At 42.8% G+C, this 24,449-nt stretch overlaps 1 protein-coding gene across 5 annotated transcripts in view; it reads left to right on the top strand.

Moving 5' to 3' along the window:
* RNASEH2B (ribonuclease H2 subunit B) overlaps window positions 1-18,538 on the top strand; it is a 76,000-nt gene extending 57,462 nt beyond the window's left edge. For 2 of the 5 annotated variants that reach the window (XM_018056279.1, XM_018056280.1), the window contains exons 10-11: window positions 2,104-2,184; window positions 4,590-5,023. In XM_018056279.1, coding sequence (XP_017911768.1) covers window positions 2,104-2,184; window positions 4,590-4,697 — 189 coding nt within the window. In that variant the 3' untranslated portion in view covers window positions 4,698-5,023. 5 annotated transcript variants of the gene reach the window in all.

Here is a 24,449-nt window from a genome sequence, read left to right as displayed (position 1 = left end):
ACCATGCACCGGTGCCATGACAGATCCGAGCAAGACCACAGAAGGGCAGAAACTCCTCCTCCTCTCTGCAAGGTGGAGCTGGGACAATGACCCAGAAATTACCCCCCAAACTCCTTATAACCAGCTTGCCAAAAGGACCTCGCTGTGTCCCCTGAGCCTGCCCACATGCCCTCCTGAGAGGGTGCTGTCACTCAATACATCTCTGCTTACTTGGCCTCCGAGTCTCATCTCCCAAAGTCTTCTGCAACAAAACAAGAACCTACCCTCTGGCCACACAAAGACGGCCACAGACAATTCATAAATGAACCAGTACAGCTGTATTCCAGTAAATCTTCACTTATAAAAACAGACCGGTGGCCTGTGGGCAGTACTTTGCTAAGCCCAGATTTCTCCTACATCTCAGCTTCGTCTTCTGGATTATTTTAGTTGCTTTCTAAGGTGTCCTGCTCTATGGTGTCTTCCTGGGGCTCTAGCGTTTACATCGCAAACTGCACCAGATGATGTACCATAGTTAAACAAGAGTAGGATAATGTCTATTAACTTTCCCATCTGTGTCCAGGACTTGCTTGATTCTTACAGAAATATAGTTGATCATTTGCAGAAAATCACATTCCAGTGGCCATTAGGTATCTTTGCATCTCTTTTGCCTTAATATGGTTCACATTATTTTATAACTCTTAAGTTTGCCTATTTTGAGGCCAGCTTCCAAACCTCACTTCTTCTGTCTTTTGACTTTGCCAGTGTCAGCTCACAGAGCTGGATACAGTCAGTGGATGTGGGAGTGTGGCTGAGTTCTTTGCAAATCACTTGTAGGAATGATAAGACCAACCTTAGCACTAATTCCTGTGTTGTCTACTGTCTGCCCTTCTCTTTCCAGAGCTGTACCCATTTAGTCAGATGCGTTGTTGCTGTCTTTGTGAACCACTTTTCTATTTCTTCTGAAGCAGTCCCCTAAATCTACAGTGATTCAGTCGTTCAAATAACAGAAATTTAAGTAGGTGTTACAGGTGATATGCTTTCCCAGCATATTCACTGGTGTGCTGGTGAAGAATTTCAGGATGTGTCATTTTGCCCGCATGTGCAATATATGCGCTGTGGCATCTTCTAGCTCCGACTTTACAGTTCTTTGTTTAGTGAAGGCTTGGTGAGAAAAGTGGAGCTGGGAACAAGCCTGCATTTCCTGGTGTGGGTCCATGTTGGATCATATCAGCGTCTCCACGAAGAGCTTGAAAATCTGTAAAGTCCCAGTTGTGATCCCAGTGCAGTCCGTTCCCCACGTTAAACATCAAGACTCACCTGCCTGCCATGTGCCTTCTCTGAAATAAGCATGTCACGATTCCTGCTATACTATGAACATAAAGGCCACAGTCTAGCTCTTGACCTGATTCTCACATTTGTTGATTGCAAAATGCTCATGTGAAAGGTGAAAGCAGGAGGTAACAGCTGACTTAATTGCGTTGGGTCCCATGCAAAGAGCACCTGTAACAAAAGGTGAGATCTCAAGTCCTCTGCTAGGCGCCCTTGAGCCTGTTCACGTAACCGCTGTGCTTCCCTCTGCTGCCTGCTTGCTTTGCAAGGTTGTTCTTAAGTGGATAAAATGAGATAAACTGAAAAGACACAAAGATGGTAATAGTAAGAATACTGTTCCCATACTCCTAGATGGACATCACACTGGTCCTGCAGGTGAATAAAGGGGGTTCTGGCTGGACCCCTGGCCACCATAAAGGAAATTCTCTTCTTTGATCTATGTGTCTGTATGCGCCCCCTTACGCTGTCCTGGAAGTCAGCGTTCATCTAGATGCCCCCCGTCCCTGTAGTATGTGATCATACTGCTAGACAGCCTCAGGACTGGGTCATGGGCTTGCCTGCTCACACCCTCTCACCACCAAAGCTGCTTCTCGGAAGGGACGTCTGGCTTAGAACGTTCCTAGAAAAGTGGCAAAAAGTGAAGGGACTTGTAAAGAGTAAGCGCTCCGCAGAGTCTGCAGCTCCATTCGACCGCCACAGGGGTCCAAACTGTTCACGTTTGGTGGTGTGTTTTTTTTTTTTAATGGATTGATGTGTCAAGGTGACATTTGACAGTTCGCTGCTCTAACATTGCAGAAAGCAAAGTTATCAGATGAGCCCGTAAACGCAAAAGAAGATTACACTAAGTTTAACTCCAAAGATTTCAAGACTGTAAAGGTACGTGTCCGGGTGTTAGTGGCATACTCCTGAATCCCGTGGCTGCTGCTGCGTGGGGGCTTCCAGGAACGATTGCATGCTTGACTGTGGTTTTATCGTTTTAACCGTGAAGAATTATTAACTTGAGTTTCAGTGACTTTAGAACTATTTCGAAATTGTGAGTGACAATGAAAGTATCAAGCAAGGAAGACCTTTTTACAGATAAAGAAAGGCAGAGTTATGAGCAAGACTGTGCCTAAGCTTCGTAATATAGTATATCCAGAGTGGTAGGGTGGAGCAGAGAAGCAGGCTTCAAAGGTAATGTTTTGTCAACTCAACTGCCTAGTAGCTTCCCAGAAATTATGATAATAACAATTATTAACACATAACTCAGCAATCACCCAGCAAATATTTTCATACCATTCCTTACGAAGCTTTATCCTTCACATCATTATGAATACATATGTAGCTTTCAGAATTGGCATACATATGTATTGGAGTTATGCCCTTTTCATTTAGCTCTGTATTGTAAAAATATTGATGTCATTAAGCTTTCTTTGAAAAATTATAAATGGGCTCATGATATTCAGTTGCTGTTATTTTATTTCACCATGTAGAATATAATCTATTTAATTCCCCTATTTTTGGACACATGTTATTCTGCTTCTTTTTGTCTAAATAAAGTGATAAAACATTCTTTCTTACAGTCTACATCTCTGTTTCATTAGACACAATTTAAAACTAAGAGTAAAGGCTTAGAAAACATGAGCTCTTTCCATGATTACTGAGACACATACATAGCTAAGAAGCTTTCCAAAAAGGTAGCAGAAATTTATCCTCCCAGCCATTACTGCTGATGAGTGTTCATCTCACAGTCTTGACAGCATTGGGTATTGGTTTTATTCTTAAAAATTTTGCCTGTCTAATTAGGTTACATTTCTTTGGGTAGAAAGGTTGTTTTTCCAAATGCTTATTGCCTGTTTGCAGTTTTGCTAGTTTTCAGTTCATGTCTCTTGCCTGATTTTACATTAGGATAGTAATGTTTTTCTTGTTGATTTGTAAGAGCTTGATCTAAATTAAGGCTAAAACACTATTCATGACATATCAAGTACAAATCATTTTCCAATTTTTTTAGCCTTTTCATTCAACTTTTGAACTGTTTTTTAAGCTTTTCTGAGGATTAAATATCGAAGTTTTTTTTAATGATTTTCTCATTTTTTTTAGGCTTAGACCTTGCCTGCCCCAAGATAAATTAATTCTACTTAGATTTTAGCAATACTTGCTCTCCCTTAGATTTTATGGTTTCTAAAAATTGTATTCTTTACACGTAATTTATCTAGGCATAGCATATCAGGGAATAATCCAACTTGAGATCTGACTGAATAGCTGGTTATGTCAGTGCTTTCGGTGAGCAGGGATGTTTCTGAGTTCCTCCGTGAGGAATATTTCTGCCCCACCCTTCTGAGTGCTGTTTCCCAGTGTGTCACCTTGGGCACAGCACCAGTGAGCTAAGAGGTTGAACCAGGATGTGAGTTAAGTGCAGGGGACAGAGGATAACTTGTCTCAGAGAAAGTGTCCCTCTTCGCCATCCAGCCAAAACATAAGCCTAGTAAGTTATAAGAGACAGAATGTAAGAAGCAAGTTTCCAGGGGTCATATACTGACTGTGCCCTTAAGAGATACTTTGGCAGTGACTTTGTCTCACAGCTCGCGGGAGACAGATGATTTCTTCTTTGCTGATTCCCATCACTTACGCTTCTGTTGAACGCTGAAGTACATGCAGTCAGCTGCTGTTTCCGTTCTGCCAGTGCTTTGTTATAGGACATGCATGGCAAAACAAAACCAAACAAAAACAGTGACCAGGAAGAGACAGAGTTTTAAAAGGCAGTTATTTGGAGTCAGCTTTTCGGAAGGTACTTTTCGTGGTTGGAGGAAAAGGGACCACTATCCTGCTGGTCCTGGTGCAGCACAGGTTATCTTGTGAATGTAACCGCTCTGTCCTTGGTATCCCAGAGAGCCTCTGAATGAAGTCAGATGGTAGCAGGCTGTGAATTATTCATCACGTGGTAATACAAGGCTATAATTCCTCCCTCTGACAATCGCTGCCTGTGGCAGCTCCATTGTTTGTGTTATTGCACTTAATGCACCCTCCAGAATTTTCTCCCCACAAGTAAACCATCAGTTGTAACACTCCACTCCTTGGAAGGCAGCAGTTTTATCTCCTGCCTGTTGACGTACTTTGTCTCAGGTATGAATTCTGAGCAGAAATCAGAACTTTTATAAAGAGTCACTCCTGATGAGGCATGTTTTTAGCAGCATGCTTACCTCCCTGAACGAACCTTGAGACATGCATGGTCTTGTCTGATTTGCATGTGTGATTTATAAGTGTTACATTCGTAATGATTTTTCTCTCATTTTCATTAACAGAAAAATAGCAAAATGACTGCAGCTCAGAAGGCTTTGGCTAAAGTTGACAAGAGTGGAATGAAAAGTATTGATTCCTTTTTTGGTGCAAAACATGTTAAAAAAAAATAGGAAAGATTTGAACCTTTGAAAGTGAAATTGAGCAAAAATATCCGCCTTCTTCATGTCCCACTTTCATCCTTCCTCCTTGCTACTGTACTTCCAAACCCTTAATTACCACCTTTTGAAAAAAGGTAGGATGAGGCCAATTTTCAGATTCACTTGAACATTTCTTTGTATTTGAATTTTGTGTTTCCTGAACAAAATATGGGAAAGTAATTGTGAAACATCATGGCTTATAGCCTTTGGAGTTTTATTTGACACCATGAAAAATAATCAAGTGAGTAGAATTAACCTTTAGCATCACAGATTCCTCAATAAACTGACATGTGACAATGTTTGAGTGTGTGCTTGTTATTTTATGCCACTTTGCACATGGTAGCTATGGCAACATGGTTTTCAGTATACAGATAGAGATCAATAACACGACTATCAGATTACTAATTTTTGGTAAATCTTTTGTTTAATATATTCTTTTTTATGAATATATGTTCTTTGTAGAAAATAGATAGAACTATAAAATAGAAAATAAAATCTCCTATTTATTACCTGAAGATAATATGATGTATTTTCTTCTATAATAATTTTTAAATGAATTATAGTAGTAATTTTATAACCTTTATTCTTGATGTCATTTGATGAGCATTTTCCTAGACTACTATTCTTCATAAATATACTTTTTAATGACAGTAATGTTTAATTATTTGAGTGTTTCACTATTTAATAATCATGGCCCTTTTTTTTTTAAGATGTGGGCTTACTGATTCATAACTAAGTTTTTCAAATATATACTTGTGGGACTATATTTCACAGAAAGGTTATAGGATCTTGCACTCTAACAAATGATGGTGTGAGTTCTTATCTTATTAGCTTTGAACAGTATCTTTGCAAGTTAGTGGAGGAAAAAAAGGCACATTAGTGTGACTTTTAACTTATATCTTCCTGATTAGTAATGTCAGTTGAAGAAAAACACACACAACCTACAAGTTGAGAGTTACGTTTTATTCGAGGCCCTTATGGTTTACCTTGTGTATCCTCTTGATTAGGTTACCTTTTGAGCACCCACAGAAGTAATGCTGTGTCTTTCTTAATGCACCATGTCAAGTCAAGAGTCACATGACACAATACTAGAGATGTTAACTTTAATCACTTAATTAAGGTGGTGTCCACCAGGTTCATTCACCATAATGTTATTTTTCTCTTTGCAGTTAATAAGTAATTTGTGGGCAAATACTCTGGGACTTAGAAGTATTCTATGCCTCATCCTACACTCACTTACCTGTTTTAAAATAAACCTGCTAACAGTTTTTCCAACTGCATCATTTCTTCCGTATTTATTCCTTTTACATTTAGTTGGCACTCCATTTGTTTATTCATTTATGAGTTAATATCAATATGGACTTGAAGGTTATTTTAACCAGTAAGTTAAATTACAATATTCTGTTCCTCATATTATCCCAGAAGGGTCACTGAGAGTCCCTTCAAGCTGGCCTCTGTATCTTTTTGCGATGTTTCCATCATTTTTAAATACTTCAGTATTTCTTTTGCAAGAGGGTATCCCAGGCTGTTTGTGTATTTTCCCTAACCAACCCCTGGAATCAGCCTCTTTCCTAAGGAGTCAGGTTCCTTTTAGAAAAGAATGGTGTTTAGAAACCAAGATCCAGGCGAGAGGTGTGCTCGTCACGCTGAAGTTCTCTTCTGTTCACTGAGAACAGAATCATGAACGGGTATTGAATTTTGTCAAATAATTTTTCATCATCTATTAATGATCATACAATGTTCCTTTAGTAAAGGAATATCTTTCCGTAGAGCTACCCAGGTGGAAAAGAACCTGCGTGCCAATGCAGGAGACGCAGGAGAATGTGAATTCCATACCTGGGTCAAGGAAGACCTCCTGGAGGAAGAAATGGCAGCCAATTCCAGTATTCTTGCTTGGGAAATCCCAAGAACAGAGGAGCCTGCCCATGGTGAAGAGGAACTAAAGAGCCTCTTGATGAGCGTGAAAGAGGAGAGTGAAAAAGCTGGCTTAAAACTCAACATTCAAAAAACTAAAATCCCATTACTTCATGGCAAACAGAAGGGGGAAAAGTGGAAACAATAACAGATTTTATTTTCTTGTGCTCCAAAATCACTGTGTGTGGTGACTGCAACCAAGAAATTAAAAGACGCTTGCTCCTTGGAAGAAAAGCTACAGCAAACCTAGACAGCCTATTAAAAAGCAGAGACATCACTTTGCCAACAAAGGTCCACCTAGTCAAAGCTATGGTTTTCCCAGTGGTCGTGTATGGATGTGAGAGTTGGGTCATGAAGACTGAGTACTACAGAATTGATGCTTTCAAATTGTGCTGGAGAAAACTCTTGAGAGTCCCTTGGACAACAAGAAGACCAAACCAGTCAATCCTAAAGGAAATCAACCTTCAATATTCATTGGATGGACTGATGCTAAAAGCTGAAGCTCCAGTACTTTGGCCACTTGAGGGGAAGAGCCAACTCATTGGAAGAGACCCTGATACTGGGAAAGATTGAAGGCAGGAGAAGGGGGCCACAGGATGAGATGGTTGGATGGCATCACCAACTCATTGGACGTGAATTTGAGCAAAATCCAGGAGATAGTGAAGGACAGGGAAGTCTGGTATGCTGCAGTCCATGGGGTCAGGGTCAGACACGACTAAACAACTGAACAACAACAACATCTTTCAGTATGTGAAATATAATGATTGATTTTTGAATGTTGACTTTACATTCCTGGGATAAACTCAACTTGGTCTTCTCATGTTTAGTATTGTGTTTTACTGCCCAATATTTTGTTAAGGATTTTTGTATCTCTGTTCCTGAGGGATATTGGTCTAGTTTTCCTTATTTGTAATGATTTTGTTTAGTTTTGGTACCAGAGTAATAGTAGCTTTATTAAATGAGTTGGGGAGTATTATCTCATCACCTGTTTTCTGAAAACGTTGTGAGATTAGTATTGTTTTTATGTTGGACATCATTCACCAATAAAGCCATTTGGCCTGTGATTTTTATTTTTTCTGAGAAATTTTTTTAATTACTAGTTCAGTTTCTATACTAGACAAAGAACTATTCTAATTTTCTCCTTTTTCATGTGCCAGTTTCAGTAATTTATGTTTTTCAAGAAAGATATCTGTTTCATTTAGCGTCAGATTCATTGGCATAAGTTGCTTTTTATGTTTTTATGTCTGTGAACCTGTAGTGATAGTCCTTCTTTCGTACCTGCTTTGGTTATTTGTGTCTCTGTTTTCTTGATTATTCTCATCAAACTGGGAAAATTTCTAGCCAGTATTTCTTTAAACACTATTCTGATCTTCACCTGTGCTCCTTCTTCTCTTCACCCCCTTGGTTTTTGGGACTCCAATCACAGGTATGCTAAACTACCTGATGTCCTGTAGATGCTTTCCTTGATTTTTCTTCATTTTCAATTTTACTTTGTCTTTAGCATTTCATCTGCTATTAACGTCAGCTAGTGAATTTGTATTTCATATATTGGAATTTCTTCTCTAGATGTTCCTTTTTTTTTGTATCTTCCCATTTCTCTCCTCATTGTGTTTTCTTTCAGATAGTTTGTTATAGGTACAATACGTGTGTGCTAAGTCACTTCTGTCATGTACAACTGTGTGTGACCCTGTGGACTGCAGCCTGCCAGGCTCCTCTGTCCATGGGATTCTCCAGGCAAGAATACTGGAGTGAGTTGCCATGCCCTCCTCCAGGGGATCTTCACAACCCAGGGATCAAACCTGTGTCTCTTATATCTCATACATTGGCAATAGCTGCTTAAATCGATGACATTTCTGTGTTTATTTCTTTCTTCTCTTTTGTCTTTATCTTTTGAAATAATTTTAGACTTATAGAAAAGTTGCAAAAAGGTAGAGAGTTTACATATTCCCTTTACCCAGCTTCCTCTAACCATAACATCCTATGTAACCAGTACAGTTAAAAACAGGATCCTTACAGTAATACAGTTCAGTCACTTAGTCATGTCTGACTCTGCGATCCCATGGACCGCAGCACGCCAGGCCTCCCTGTCCATCACCAACTCCCAGAGTTTACCCAAACCCACATCCATTGTGTCGGTGATGCCATCCAACCATTTCATCCTCTTTCGTCCCCTTCTTCTCCTGCCGTCAATCTTTCCCGGCATCAGGGTCTTTTCCAATGAGTCAGCTCTTCACATCAGGTGGCCAAAGTATTGGACTTTCAGCTTCAACATCAGTCCTTCCAATGAACACTCAGGACTGATCTCCTTTAGGATGGACTGGATGGATCTCCTTGCATCCAAGGGACTCTCAAGAGTCTTCTACAACACCACAGTTCAAAGGCATCAATTCTTTGGCACTCAGCTTTCTTTATATTCCAACTCTCACATCCATACATGACTATTGGAAAAACCATAGCTTTGATTAGAAGGACCTTATTGCAAAGTAATGTCTCTGCTTTTTAATATGCTGTCTAGGTTGGTCATTACTTTCCTTCCAAGGAGTAAGCATCTTTTAATTTCATGGCTGCAATCACCATCTGCAGTGATTTGGGAGCCCAGAAAAATAAAGTCAGCTGCTGTTTCCACTATTTCCCCATCTATTTGCCATGAAGTGATGGGACCAGATGCCATGATCTTCGTTTTCTAAATGTTGAGCTTTAAGCCAACTTTTTCACTCTCCTCTTTCACTTTCATCAAGAGGCTTTTTAGCTCCTCTTCACTTTGTGCCATAAGGGTGGTGTCATCTGCATATCTGAGGTTATTGATATTTCTCCCGGCAATCTTGATTCCAGCTTGTGCTTCCTCCACTCAGCATTTTGCATGATCTACTCTGCATATAAGTTAAATAAGCAGGGTGACAGTATGCAGCCTTGACGTACTCCATTTCCTATTTGGAATCAGTCTTGTTCCATGTCCTGTTCTAACTGTTGCTTCCTGACCTGCATACAGATTTCTCAAGAGGCAGGTCAGGTGGTCTGGTATTCTCATCTCTTGAAGAATTTTCCACAATTTATTGTGATACACACAAATGCTTTGGCATAGTCAATATAGCAGAAATAGATGTTTTTCTGGAACTCTGTTGCTTTTTCAATGATCCAGCAGATGTTGGCAATTTGATTTCTGGTTCCTCTGCCTTTTCTAAAACCAGCTTGAACATCTGGAAGTTCATGTTTCACGTATTGCCAAAGCCTGGCTTGTAGAATTTTAAGCATTAGTTTACTGGCATGTGAGATGAGTGCAATTGTGTGGTAGTTTGAGCATTCTTTGGCATTGCCATTTTTTGGGGATTGGAATGAATACACCTTTTTCAGTCCTGTGGCCACTGCTGAGTTGTCCAAATTTGCTGGCATATTGAGTGCAGCACTTTCATAGCATCATCTTTCAGGATTTGAAATAGCTCAACTGGAATTCTATCACCTCCACTAGCTTTGTTCGTAGTGATGCTTCCTAAGGCCCACTTGACTTCACATTCCAGAATGTCTGGCTCTAGGTGAGTGATCACACCATCGTGATTATCTGGGTCGTGAAGATCTTTTTTGTACAATTCTTCCGTGTATTCTTGCCACCTCTTAATATTTTCTGTTTCTGTTAGGTCCCTACCATTTCTGTCCTTTATTGAGCCCATCTTTGTATGAAATGTTCCCTTGGTATTTTTTAATTTTCTTGAAGAGATCTCTAGTCTTTCCCATTCTGTTTTTTCCCTCTGCTTCTTTGCACTGATCACTGAGGAAGGCTTTCTTGTCTCTCCTTGCTATTCTTTGGAACTCTGCATTCAAATGCTTATATCTTTCCTTTTCTCCTTTGCTTTTCGCTTCTCTTCTTTCACAGCTATTTGTAAGGCCTCCTCAGAGAGCCATTTTGCTTTTTTGCATTTCTTTTCCATGGGGATGGTCTTGATCCCTGCCTCCTGTGCAGTGTCATAAACCTCAGTCCATAGTTCATCAGGCACTGTGTCTATCAGATCTAGGCCCTTAAATCTATTTCTCACTTCCACTGTATAATCGTAAGGGATTTGATTTAGGTCATACCTGAATGGTCTAGTGGTTTTCCCTACTTTCTTCAATTTAAGTCTGAATTTGGCAATAAGGAGTTCATGATCTGAGCCACAGTCAGCTCCCAGTCTTGTTTTTGCTGACTGTATGAAGCTTCTCCATCTTTGGCTGCAAAGAATATAATCAATCTGATTTTGGTGTTGGCCATCTGGTGATGTCTATGTGTAGAGTCTTCTCTTATGTTGTTGGAAGAGGGTGTTTGCTATGATCAGTACATTCTCTTGGCAAAACTCTGTTAGTAATACCATATTATTAACTAATCTCCTACCTTATTTAAGTTTCACCTATTTTTACACTAATATTGTTTTTCTATTCCAGAATCCAGTCTGTCCTTCCACATTGCATTTAGTGAGCATATCCCCTCTTTTTTAATAATTTGTCTCTCAGTCTTTGTCTTTCAATGACCTTAACACTTTAATAGCACTAGTCTATTGTTTTCTGACATTCCTCTTAATTTTTGAGATACCTTGAAATTGTCCTGATTCTCATGTGATCGTTTCATAATACTAGTAATTAATGATACTAACAACAACAAATACTGTGTAGCTTTTATGTGTTTGATACTGTTCTGAGCATTTTACAAATGATAACATTTAATCCCCACAGCGTCTATAGTTGTAAGGCAGGGTGCCATAGGAGCCAAAGGGCAAAGGTTGAGAGAAAGGCTACTTAAACTCCTGGATTATCAGCCCTGCTGCAGGTAAGCTCCTTAAGAGCAGGAACTCTGCACTATTCACATTTGGGTTTTTCCATAACATTTTATGGAAAAATCCGAACTTTGGGGCCAACCCAATACATGATAGGTGGGCAGGTTGAGTAATCTAACCAGTGTCCTCACTAATTGAGACTTAACTTTTTTCCCCCAAGGCTCAAAGTCATGATCCTGGTCTGTGTTGGTCTTTTAAAATGCCTCAGTTATTATATGGCCTTCTGTTTGGTCCTTGAACGTGCCGCACTGCCCCACATCAGTGCCTTTGTGTGACCAGTTTATCTTGTATACTTTTCCTCCAGATCTTCACATGATTGCTCCCATCATGTCATTACTTCTTATCTCAGGCATCATTTTTTCAGAGACCCAGTTCCTGGCCTTCCTCCCTTGCTGCCAACCCTCCTACTTGTCACTCTCCACCCCGTCTTCCTCCTCACCCTCCACAGAGCCTTGCCTGACCAGGTCACAGTCAATGTCCAAAGCACCTCACATGGGGCAGCACAGAGTAGGCCGTCTATAAAGGCATGAGATAATCAGTTGATCAATTAGTCAGTGTGACCTGAACACCTCCGAAAATGATCTGCTGTACAACATTGGGTTCCTTGACATGTTATGGCTGAACTTTGAAATTCAAGCTTGATTCTGATTCGTTTTCAGTGGCATGCTTAAATTTGAAGTCTAAGGACATACTCATAAACTCCTTGTGTAGGCTTAGAAATGCACGTGCTCGCTCAGTTGTGTCCACCTCTTTGTGACCCCATGGACTGCAGCCCACCAGGCTCCCCTATCCATGCAGTTCAGGCAAGAATACTGGAGTGGGTAGCTAATCCCTTCTCCAGGGTGTAATAGAAATAAATAGGTATAATCATTAATCTCTGGATAAAGGGCTGTGAATTTTCTTCTGTCAGTTGATTAAACTGCTCTTACTGTAATCATTTTATCTGTCAGAATATCCACAGTTAGACTGTATTGTTTATATCTGTGTTAGTGTTAATAAATTTGCCTTTACATGACATTTAGAAATTACTCATATAAAGCCCATAATCTAAGTTATTGAAGTTTGAGAATATATGTGGTCTGCATACTCCTGTCTTCACAGAAGTTATTTTTTTTCAGCTTTATTGAGGTATAACTGACAAATTTATGTTATATATTTAAAGTGTACAATGTGATACTCTAATACACATGTACATTGTGAAATGATAACCACAACCAAGCTAAGTAACGTATTTATTACATCACATGTTTACCTGCGTGATGAGAACCCTAAAGGTCTGTTTTCTCAGCAAATTTCAAGTATATAATACAGTGTTATTAACTGTAGTCACTATGCTGTGCATTAGATTCCAGGAGCTTTAGATAAATGCTCACATCATGACTTAGCTGTCGATTAAATGAGAATTTGTGAAATCATCAACTTTGTCTTCCATATTTGAATTTACCTTTAATGTCAAGATGAAGATTCTTACTTGCAGTGTTAACTAGGCGTTGACTAGTAATTGAAAAGTGAAATACTGAAGGGGTTACACATGCCACATGCTCTTTGGGGGAATAATATGAGAAACAAATCAGTGTGGGCTTATGTAAGCATGCCAGTACACACAAATAGACACGCTTATGCACACACCAGACTTATATACACATATATAGCCTATCCTTTTGAGTGTAAAGAGACTTTTTAGACTTTATTACTCAAACATTGGGGTTCCATACCTTCTTCAAATCCTTTGGCGCCTTGCTTCTCTTACCTACCTCATTTATCTTTTTTATTAATGTGCCGAGTTTGGAGAAAGCTTCGAAAAATTTCAGCCAACTGTAAAACCACTTGTGTACACACACAAGAGCCTCTATTGTTTTCATCAACCATATGCATTTCTGAAACTGATCTCAGATTAGCAGCATTCTCTCCTTTTTTGTGCCTGATTTATCTTCAGTTTAAATTTTCCTTGTGCTCTGGCCCTCAGGCCCTCTCATCTTCCAGGTTTGTGCCTCTCTGGTTCTGACTCCCAAGGAGATTCCCCTCCATCAGGTTTCACATGGATGCCAAGTGGGACTGTGTTTCATCGGTTTGGGTCTGTTTTTATTGTGCCACAGTCCATGGCCAGGATCCTATTTCTCTTTTGGGGTGCCTTAGCTAGACACCAAGGCAATATGGAAATGAGAAACTAAAACGTACCCATTTACTTACTAAATGCACAGTGTCTATACTGCATGCAAACTTACAACAATAACAGTAAACAGATGGAAGTGAGTGAAGTGAAAAATGACCAGCCGAGTTTCACATTAAGAAGTTTGCTTTTAAAAAAGTAAAATAATTGGTCTGAAAAGACCAATCAATTTAAAAGAACTGGGTCTATATTCTTAATTCTGCCTCAACGCTGACCTGTGGACAAGCTACTAGCCGGGCTGGCCCTCAGTGGTGTCTTCCGTGTGAGATGAGACTAGGCCACTGGGTTGTTTGCTGTTCTGCCCTGTGGTCGCTGGCTGCTCCGGAAGCCTCTTCTCCATACTGTGAGGGGGATGCTCTTAGATGAGCATCCGTCTCAGGCTCACCAAGCATCAGGCCCTCCTCTGAGCTCCTTGGGTGGATTATCTCATCTGTTTAGCTGGAAGGAAATACACCAGCGTGCTCGCTCTGGCTGTTGTGTTCCTGGCATAGATTTGTTTCTCGTCTTCATTTTCCGTAGATTACATTACTTTGCAGTGGAAAGAAAAAGCAAATTCTTGGAAAGTAATAATAAAGATCGACCACGTGTTTTGCCCTTGTAAGCGCTTCTCACGTGCATTTATGTTTTTAAAATCCTTCCAGAAACCATGTGGCAATTGGTATTATTTCCCCCGTTTCACAGTTGAGAAAGTAAGGTCACCTTATTAGCCAGAGTCGCATGGCTAATAAATGGGCCAGAAGCTAAACTTAGGACTTCTGGCCCCCAAACCCTCCGCACCAAATTAACTCCCTTTCCCCTAACTTTGACTTTTGTTGTATCCTGAGAAGTCACCCCTTCACCAGATTTGAAAGACAGCCTCTTCACGTAGGTTAAGATTGACTTTCTCGGTTCTTGCAGTTGGTTGAACTTAACTAGCTGCCTTGTGTCACGTTTGGTTTTTTTTGTTTGTTTTTTGGTGTTTTGTTTCTTTTTGCCCAAACAGTCCTTTCTCCAGGACTAACCCACAGTTTGGAGCTCTCCAGATATCGCTGCATTATACAGTTGGAGAAGGAAATGGCAATCCACTCCAGCACTCTTGCCTGGAAAATCCCATGGACAGAGGAGCCTGATAGGCTACAGTCCGTGGGGTCGCAAAGAGTCGGACACGACTGAGCGACTTAACTTTCACTTTCACTTTATACAGTTGAACCTCTTGGTGAAAAACAAGCAGCTCTGAGTCTAGGAAGGCAGTGAAAGGCTGTTTTTAGTGTCCTTGGAAGATGCCCACAGGGTTTGACCTCATCTTATTAAGGAAGAAACGGTTAGATTCATACACCTTTTTAAACACAGATTTATATACTCCTTGGGGTCATTAGACTGATGAAAAGTACCTTATGTTTAATAGCTTTACAGGTTTTACAGCAACCCTGTATCAGTTAAATTCTTTACCACAACCGTCTAAGGCAGACCAGAAAGGGGGTGCATCCCTGTTTTATAGATGGTCAAAGTGAAGTCACCCAGACTGAGTGGCCACACCAGGCACTGTTCTTCCATTCTTAAGCCCAGGCCTCTCTCTTTTTTGCCTCCACAAGGTTTTTGTCATTTTATGTACAGCTTTATGGCCATTTATCCTTCAGTATCTGAAGTAGGAAATGGCAACCCACTCCAGTATTCTTGCCAGGAGAATCCCATAGACAGAGGAGCCTGGCGGGCTGTAATCTTTGGGGTCACAAAGAGTCGGACATGACTGAGCACAGATCCCTCAGGAGTCTGTTTTAATTGTGAATTTTGTCCTAAGAAAGGAAAATCAGATTTAATCCTGCTTCTGTTCTTGATGAATTCTGCAGGTCACTTTATCCTCAGCAGTGCTGAGCGAGAATTCAAGTAAAGCTTCCACTTAGCCTATGTGTTTGCATGTCAAGTCTCTAATTCAGCTGTCAGCTTTCTAGCAGTTACTGTACTTTGGTTAATAAATGTTTGTGATGGTCTCACACTAATCAAGGGTATTTGAGGCAGGGAGGGGGCGGAGGGAAGCACCAAATTTACAGATAATCAGAGCCTCTTCACAGTGTTAAGAGAACTGCTGCCTTACACATGTGTTTTGATCAGAATGTGTAAAATTAAAGTTAGTCAAGTTCTTAGTTCTTTCAAAAGAAAAAAGGAGCCAAGGAATAGGGCTTAGATTCATTTATTCTTTTAAGAGCCCCCAGCTTTGTGCCAGTGTTGTCTGGGCACTGGAAATGCAGCTGTCCACATGGCAGACAAAAATACCTGCCTTCAAGAAGTTTCTGCTCTAGGGAGGTGGAGAGAGGGGCTGTCAGGCATTGCCAGGGGCTGTGGAAGATGCTGGACTGGGAGGTGGCCAGAGTCCTGGTGAGGTCGGTGGTCAGGAAAGGTCTCACCTCTGCCCCATCTTGTCCACATTATGGCATAAAAACTTGGCTTCCATCAACATCTTTTTTGATAACATAGCTCCACAATAATTATGTTTGAAGTTTAGTCCTCAGAAACCAGCTTTCAGCAGTCACGCTTGTTCATGGCACTCTTCAGGGGGATATTAAGGACGACTACTTCCACCAGCAAGTCTGTATTCATTTCTTTTATACATTGGATCTGCATGAGGAAAAGAGAAAAATTATTTAAGAATTATCCATCTTAGAACCTTTTTTCATGTGTTTCTTGAATTTTCTTTTTTTTTCCCCTAAAATGAGGGTGTCCATTCCCTAAGTATGGGCAACCTGAATGTTATTTTGTATTTCACTCCCTTTGAACACTGGGAGGAATACTGGGTCTCACCCACCTCCTGCAGTCTAACATTGACCCTAGAATGAGGTTGGAAATGGAAATCCCTTCCTTTGTCTGAAGGCTTCTCTCTTTTTATTTACCGTCTGAGCCACCAGGGTAGCCCATTTATATGCATATATATTTATATATATACACATATATATATGTGTATATAGTGTATATATATGAGGAGGAAATGGCAACCCACTCCAGTATTCTTGCCTGGAGAATTCCATGGACAGAGGAGCCTGGTGGGCTATAGTCCATGAGATCATGAAGAGTCGGACATGACTGAGCAACCATCACTCAATATATTTTATCTGTTTTTTTGCTGTGCTGCGTCTTAGTTGCTGCGCGAGCTTTCTGTAGTTGCAGCGAGTGGCGGCTACTCTTTGTTGTGGCGCACTGGCTTCTCACTGCAGTGGCATCTCTTGCGATGGTGCACAGGCTCAGTAGTTGGGGCTCCCGGGCTGTCTAGCACAGGCTCAGTAGTTGGGGCTCCCGGGCTGTCTAGCAGACTCAGTAGTTGGGGCTCCCGGGCTGTCTAGCACAGGCTCGGTAGTTGGGGCTCTTGGGCTGTCTAGCGCAGGCTCGGTAGTTGGGGCTCCCGGGCTTAGTTGCCCCGCAACATGTGGGATCTTTCCGGGTCAGGGGACAAACCCTCCTCTCCTTCACTGGGAGGCAGATTCTTTACCATTGAGCCACCAGGGAAGCTCTGAGGGCTTCTCTTTGAAGCCCAAGTGCACAGCCGCTGGTCTCAGGATTGGACCCGCCAACCTCGCTTGCCTGTTGTGAAGGTGCAGACGGTCCCCGGGGTTGCAGGTGACTGCGTCTCCTCACCAGGATACGTCTGCTTTCCTTTTCTCCCTAGGTGGCAGCAGGAAGACAGAAAAGGGACAAGTGACAGCAGATCCACGCAAGGCTCTCCTGCTTCTCCTGTGACTTAAGACTCTCCCAAAGGGCTACATACAACTTCTTCTGCACTTTCTAGAAAATCACCAGATGCCAAAAGAAGCATTTTAAAGGACTAAGCAGGAATGCTTTATTTCTATGAGCAATACCACTAGTCCCTTCGACCAGTGGCAACTCCCTGTGGAGGCGACTGTCATGGAACTAGAAAGCACCCCAAATGTGAACCTGCCCTGAGGAATTCAGGCCACATCAGTGCTCTGCTGATCTACCTGCCATAAAGCTGTGGATTTTTACAGCCTGGTGCTTCAGATTGCAACACATTGGGAAGAGACAGCTCATTGTGAGTTTCAGGTCATTTCTTATGCCGGACCCCACTGACCTGCTCTGCTTTCCTGGGGTTAAGAGAGCACTTTTAGGTTGGCATGTGGTGACTGTAAGTACTAGGTTCCACACCAGAAGCTTTGACAAACCAAGTTTCTAGACTTATTTAAGAAAAGAAAAAAAGGGGGGAGGATACCCCTGGCAGTCCAGGGGTTAGAACTTGGCGTTTTCATTGCTGTTCCCCGGGCTCAGTCCCTGGTCAGGAAACTAGGATCCTGCAAGCCGTTCAGTGTGGTTAAAAAAAAGCGCCTGACCTTTCTTTACTCCTTATCAATTTTGGCAGCTTCTAATTCATAACAGTACCTGAACATGTGCATTTTATGATCTGCTGGGGTTGTAAACTTTGCTTCATTTTTAAAAGACTTGTCCAATATGTGCGTTATTATTACTATTTACGGTGAGGGCATAAGATACGGGGGAAAGTTAGAAGTAGATGCCAAAAAGTAATTTGGCGGAGAATTCTGTGCATAGTGAGTATGATTAAGGGGTGGCCGGAGGTTTTGTGCAAGCAGGTCAGGGAGTTCATGAACCTGGTGAGCTTGCTCTGCAAGAACTGGAAGCCACGCGGGTGATCTTCATGCCTCAGACAGGACCCCAAACCTCTTCAGGAAATAATTTTGCTTCTGATTGTCTTCCTCCATCAGGTAAGTAGGTTCTGGAAAGTACACTGTAATTTTTTATATACTTCTTTCACACAGGGACCTTCAACACTCCCAGACTTCTGGAGCTGATGCTGTGTGGTATTTGTAGGAAATCCGCACCTCCAGGGGCTTCCTTCAGAGCTCAGTCGGTAATGGGTCTGCCTGCAACGTAGGAGACCCAGGTTCGATTGCTGGGTCAGGAAGATCCCCTGGAGAAGGAAATGGCAACCCAGTCCAATATTCTTGGCCTGGAAAATCCCATGGACAGAAGAGCCTGGCAGGCTACAGCCTATGGGGTCGCAAGTGTCGGACATGGCTGAGCAATTAAGCGCAAACACACACTCATCTCTAAAAACCCAGTTCCAGAAGTCCGTTGTGGAAGTCAGGATGTATGTACCACAGGCTTCCAAGAGGGGACGCTCAATAGAACTCATCTATTTTGATAAGCCAGACCATGTGGATAAGAGTTAAGAGCCTAACATATAGTTTAATACACAGTTGTGGAGTTAAAATCCAGCTTTTCTGCCCTCTCCTTGCACAGTCCAAAACTCTGTTCTTGGAGGTAGGTGGCAATATATTTTGGCCCCAAGTTTCCTTCTCTAGCAGACGGTAACCAAATGACTCTCCTCTCCGGTGGGAACTGAAGTCCCCCATCCCACCTGCCGGACCTCCAGCTCTGTGGTGTGTACGAAACACCTGCTTTCCTTCCAGGCCTCAGAACTTGGGGACGTGCTGCCCAGGGGGTGCCCACGTGCCCAGCCCCCCAATAAAGACCTGAGCCCAGAGTCTCCGGTGGGCTCCCAATCGGTCACCACGCGCCCGTGGCCGCACTTGGCTGTGGGGTGCGCTCTCAGGGGAGCGAGTGACCCCTCTCCGGGGGAGACAAGCCCGAGGAAGCCGGCACCCGATTCCTCCCACTCCGCCTGTTCTTTTTGCTTGCGACTCGGCTCTGTGTCCTCCTTACACCGCTGCATAAATCTCCGCTGTGAGGACAGTTGCAGGACTCCTGTGAGTCCGCACAGCAAATATTCGAATGTCAGAATGGTTTTGTTCAACACACCATGGTAACCCAGAACCCTGCACAGTACCTGACACCTTATAGATGGTGAACTGGGCTTTCCCGGTGGCTCAGACAGTAAAGAATCTGCCTGCAATGCCGGAGACCCAGGTTCCGTCCCTGGGTTGGGAAGATCCCCTGGAGAAGGAAATGGCAATCCACTCCAGTATTCTTGCCTGGAGAATCCCATGGACAGAGGAGCCTGGCGGGCTCCCTAGGGGAAAGTTAAGTCCATGGGGTCTCAAAGAGTCGGACTCGACTGAGTGACTAAATACTTTCACTTTTTCAAATGATTTACTACCTATTTTTTGAAACAAAAATGACCTCAGAAGCCAAGGGCTAAGTCTGTCCCAAGGAAATTCTCAAAAGAACTAAGAAATATAAGTTATCAACTACATTCTAATGACCCAAAGAAAGTACATACTTCTGAAAAAGGAAGAATAAAAAATGGTTCAGGAAATTTAGGAGCATCAAAGCCTGTCAGAATGTCTTTCTCGTGAAGATGAATGTTCTTTATTTGTGATGGGGGTGGGGGAGCCCTGGGCCAGGACCTGCAGCCTCCTCACCCCCCACCCCGGGGCAGTTTCCAGCTTCCCTGTCCCCTCCATCCCTCATCATGTCTGTACATTGTCAGCCAATTTGATCAGGCAGAGTGAAACTCAGTATTGGGCTCAGTGCAACTTTGGAATCATCTGGAACCTTTAAAAAAGACATGCTCGGCTGCAGCCCTAGAGATCTGGGTATAATTAGTGGGCAGCCCCTCCTTATACCTCCACTCCCCTTTCTTTCCTGCCTCCCCCCTATCTCCACCTTGACAATCACATTTCCCAAGGTCCAGGCTCACACTCAGGGCCAACTGATTCTAATTTTTGGAAGATTTCTTATAATTTCTGTTTTCTGGTCTTCTAGCTCACAGCCAACAGGCAGGCACAGGGATCAGAGGGAGAAATAAGTCCTTTTATCTCAGTAGCACCCGGGGGGAGCCGCTAGGGCAAGCAGGAGAACTCAAAACTGTAAAAATCAGATCCGTGCCAGAGTGGGTCACAACTAAGGACATCTTGACAGTGCAGAACAAAGTCATTCCTGGGAACGGTGTTTCTAACGGTTCATGGCTGTCCCCTCCCCCTCCCCCCATGCATGCTTCAATGACCTATGAAATGAAGTTCATTAATTTTATTTTGAATTTTTGATAAGAGCTCATTGTCCATGATGAGGGTGTACATGTCATTTATTGTCTCCAGAAAGTGCTTTCGTCCAGTGAATGTAAACCCATCCCTTGCCAGTCCTTCACTCTTCTCTGTGAAAGACAGCCAACCCTGAGATGCATCAGTGATAATTGGCAAAGCTGTGACTTCTCTCTTCTTTGTAACATCCAGCAGGGCTGCTTGGGGAACCCAGTGGGGAATAAACTGGGTGAGGAAGGTTGTCCGGGGTTTGAAAGTCAGCAGAAGAGTTTGGCTTGTCAGTGGAGGGAAATGTAGGTTCTTGAACAGAAGAGAGAAGCTATAAAAAGATGGAGGGCTCCATGGAGAAGCTAGACCTGGGATGGAATGATTGGATTTAGGCAGGCATGGCCTAAGGCCAGGCTCACAGGAGCAGAATTAACAGTGAATGCACCTGCTGTGTGGGCTTCCAGTAGGTGGCGCTATTGGTAAAGAACCCGCCTGCCGGTGCAGGAAACCTGAGACAGGTTCGATCCCTGGGTTGGGAAGATCCCCTGAAAAAGGAATGGCAACCCACTCAGGTATTCTTGCCTGGAGAATTCCCATGGGTGGAGGAGCCTGGCGGGCTACAGTCCATAGGGTTGCACAGAGTTGGACATGACTGAAGTGACTTAGCACACACACACACACCTACTGTGCACCCACCTGCCCTTTGCTCAGATGGAAAAGTGGAAATCCCTTCAGAATATGATTTCACTTTTCTTCTGCTGGATACTGTGGCCTAAAGGTGGAAATGCCAAGGTAGGTTGTGGTCATGACCTCTGCCCTGGAAGAGTCCGCAAAGGCTACTGAGGAGGCCTGGGAGGACATGGCCTGTCCAGGGGCCCTGGGGCCAGGCAACCCAGGTGGGACAGAAGCAAAGTCAGGAGACCTCATTTACTCAGGTGCTAAGAAAGGCTCACCTTTCAAAGCCCTCCAGTTGCTTTTTCATTTTAACAAGGAGGGCAGAGGTGACAAATGATTGAGCAGGCACTAATCATTTTGTGGCTCATTTATCTCCCCAGCGAATACTTTTCAACACAAGCGTTTACATTTCCAGAGAATAAAGACTTGTAAAAAGACTGTTGGAGTTTATAGCTGCAGGAAACTGGCTCCCAGTTTGCTCTGCTGACAAGTTTATAAGGTCAAGGAAGTTCATAAGGTAAAATGAATTTCTAAGTAAATGTGTTTTTAGGAAATGAATTTTTTACCTTTTTTTAGAAAAAAAAATATCAAACTTACTTGCGTTGATTTCATCAGTGAACAAATGAAAAGTGGTCAAAATGCAGTGTCTTATTTCCTTTAACATGTTCAAAAGCACCAGTGGGTTTGTGTCTTCTTTTTTAAGAAATGATCTGGGTAAAATATACCTTGTGTCTTCAAAGGTATCTGTTTGGTCTAGTTTTTAAACAGATGATTTGTCTAAATAATTTGGTAAAGTGTTTGTAAATGAACACCCTGTTGTTTATTTTTTTAACTTTTTATTTGGTATGGGGATATAGCCAGTTAACAACGCTGTGATAGTTTCAGGTGAACAGCGAAGGGACTCAGCCATGCATATACACGTAACACGTATCCAGTCCTCCCCAAACACCCCTCCCATCCAGGCTGCCGTATAACACTGAGCAGAGTTCCATGTGCTGTACAGTAAGTCCTTGTTGGCTATCCATTTTAAATACAGCAGTGTGTACATGTCCATCCAAACTCCCTAACTATCCCTTCCTCCATCCTTCCCCTCTGGCAACCGTAAGTTGGTTCTCTAAGCCTATGAATCTGTATCTGTTTTGTAAATGAGCTCATTTCTACCCTTTCTTTTTAGAGTCCACATATAAGGGATGTCATGCGATATTTCTCCTTCTCTGCCTGACTTCACTCGATTACCCTATTGTTTAGAGCACAGTTTCCAGAGCACCGGCCTGAATAACCAGAACCCGTTCACCTTAACACAGTCTGGATCTACTCATCAAGGAACCAGAAGCAGAGGGGATCTTGTTATTTTGGTTGCATTTGGGATTAGAAGCTAAGTCAATACATATTTAAAGTATGAAAAGGCCTGGTTTTTAAATAACTGCCATGGAGATGAGAAGGAAGGCAGGAAGCAAGGGTCCCGGAGCCTGAGAATGTTCCCTCAGCCCATGCATGTCTTTACAGGGTTTACACACCTGTGAGAGTTGCTCTGGGAAGAACATTTGGCCATTTCAATCCTGGTTCTGCCATTGTAAATAAGTTCCCTAACCCCTTGTGCCCCTGTTATCATGCCTCTAAAATGGAGCTGGAAACAATATGTGCTCCCAGGAACATATCTAAAGCTCCTAGCCCAGAGCCAGGTCCTAGTAACTTCTCTCCACAAGTTAAGTTCTCTGCTTTCCACTTCAGAGCCCCAAGCTGCTCCCGCATCCAAGTAGCCTGGAGCCTAGACTCCACCGCTCAAGATTCGTGTCTTGCTGTTAAACCTTGGGTTGTCCATCCTGTTTGAAGTTTTTAGAGAGCCCTTCCCCTCACTGGAAAAATGAGGTCCAAAGGATAAGAAAATACCCTAAATATTTTAACCCTGAAACTGTGTAATCATCAGTTAATCCATTTCACCTGTAACCCGTTTTCATCCATCAAGGTGGTTTTAATTGTTGCTACAAGACTTGCATGTCCTCCAAGAAGTGTGGCGCCTAAACAAGGTTTGCCCAAGAGTTGTCTTCCAGAAACTTGGCTTCACCTGTGTCTAGTTGGAGCCAAGCCAGTTAAGACTGGTTGGGACCACCAACTCTCCAACAGGGCATATGCGAGTGTCCTCTAGGTGACCTTTTGACATCAGAGGGCCAAGAACCCCACGTTCAGGTCACTCCAAGTGCCTACATTTTTGAACTTGTGGAATGTGTAGCTTAGTTGCAGTTCCCCACCTTTTACCAATCACCTTGTCTCAAGCTCCCCACGCCCTAGACCACCCAGCTTCTTTATTCTTTATCCCATAAGTCTCTGTGCCCCGAGCCTTTGACAGTCAAATTGGAGACCTCTTTTCTCAGTTGCTTCTCTGCTGCTGCTGCTATGTCGCTTCAGTCGTGTCCGACTCTGTGCGATCCCATAGACATCACCCCACCCGGCTCCCCCGTCCCTGGGATTCTCCAGGCAAGAACACTGGAGTGGGCTGCCATTTCCTTCTCTGGCCTCTGCTGCAGGCCTCAGCATCTCGGCGTTTTGGTTTGCTGGGCGACAGGGAAATGAACCTGGCTCAGCAACAAATCTACCTGAGGCTTCAAGATGTCTATATACCCTGGACAGATGAATCCTCTGTCCTTTTCTTTTTCTTTAAAAGATGTTGAGAGTTAGCTGCTTCAGGCCTTGAGGCTTTTCATGCCAGAGTTTGCAAGATTAAGATCTATGTAGTTTTCTGGTTTAAGATGAAGGAGGGGAGCTGTCTTTCTTCTTTGAAGTTGTAAAAAGCAAAAGGAAAACAAGAAATGAAGATTTCAGGAAAAAGTAGGAGGGAGTTAAAAAAAAACAAAGCAGGTGGATGGGCTAGAAAAAGCGTGGAGCAGTTAGGAGGGCGAGGAGAGGCGAATGCCTGACCACAGGTATCAGGAGCAGTCAGCAAAACGCCTTTGTAAAAGAGGCGAGGGACAGAATCAGCCTCCTGTTCACAGCAGAGGGACACGCACAAGCAGACAGCAGAAACTCCCCTGGACTCAGTTTGGTTGTGTGAAGTAGAGGTGATGGGGTTTTAAAAATCGCACATTTGCAGGGAACGCCCTGCTTAGATGCAGCACAGGAAAGGATGGATGCTTTTTGACATAGGGAACAAGCAGACTTGTGGACACAGCAGGTGAAGGAGAGAGCGGGACAAACAGCATCGCCGCATATTCACTGCCGTGTGTGAAGCAGCTAGTGTGAAACC

This window comes from Capra hircus, chromosome 12 (genome assembly GCF_001704415.2).
Source record: "Capra hircus breed San Clemente chromosome 12, ASM170441v1, whole genome shotgun sequence".
Classification (NCBI taxonomy): Eukaryota; Metazoa; Chordata; class Mammalia; order Artiodactyla; family Bovidae; genus Capra; species Capra hircus.
This window is presented reverse-complemented; position numbering and strand designations above follow the sequence as displayed.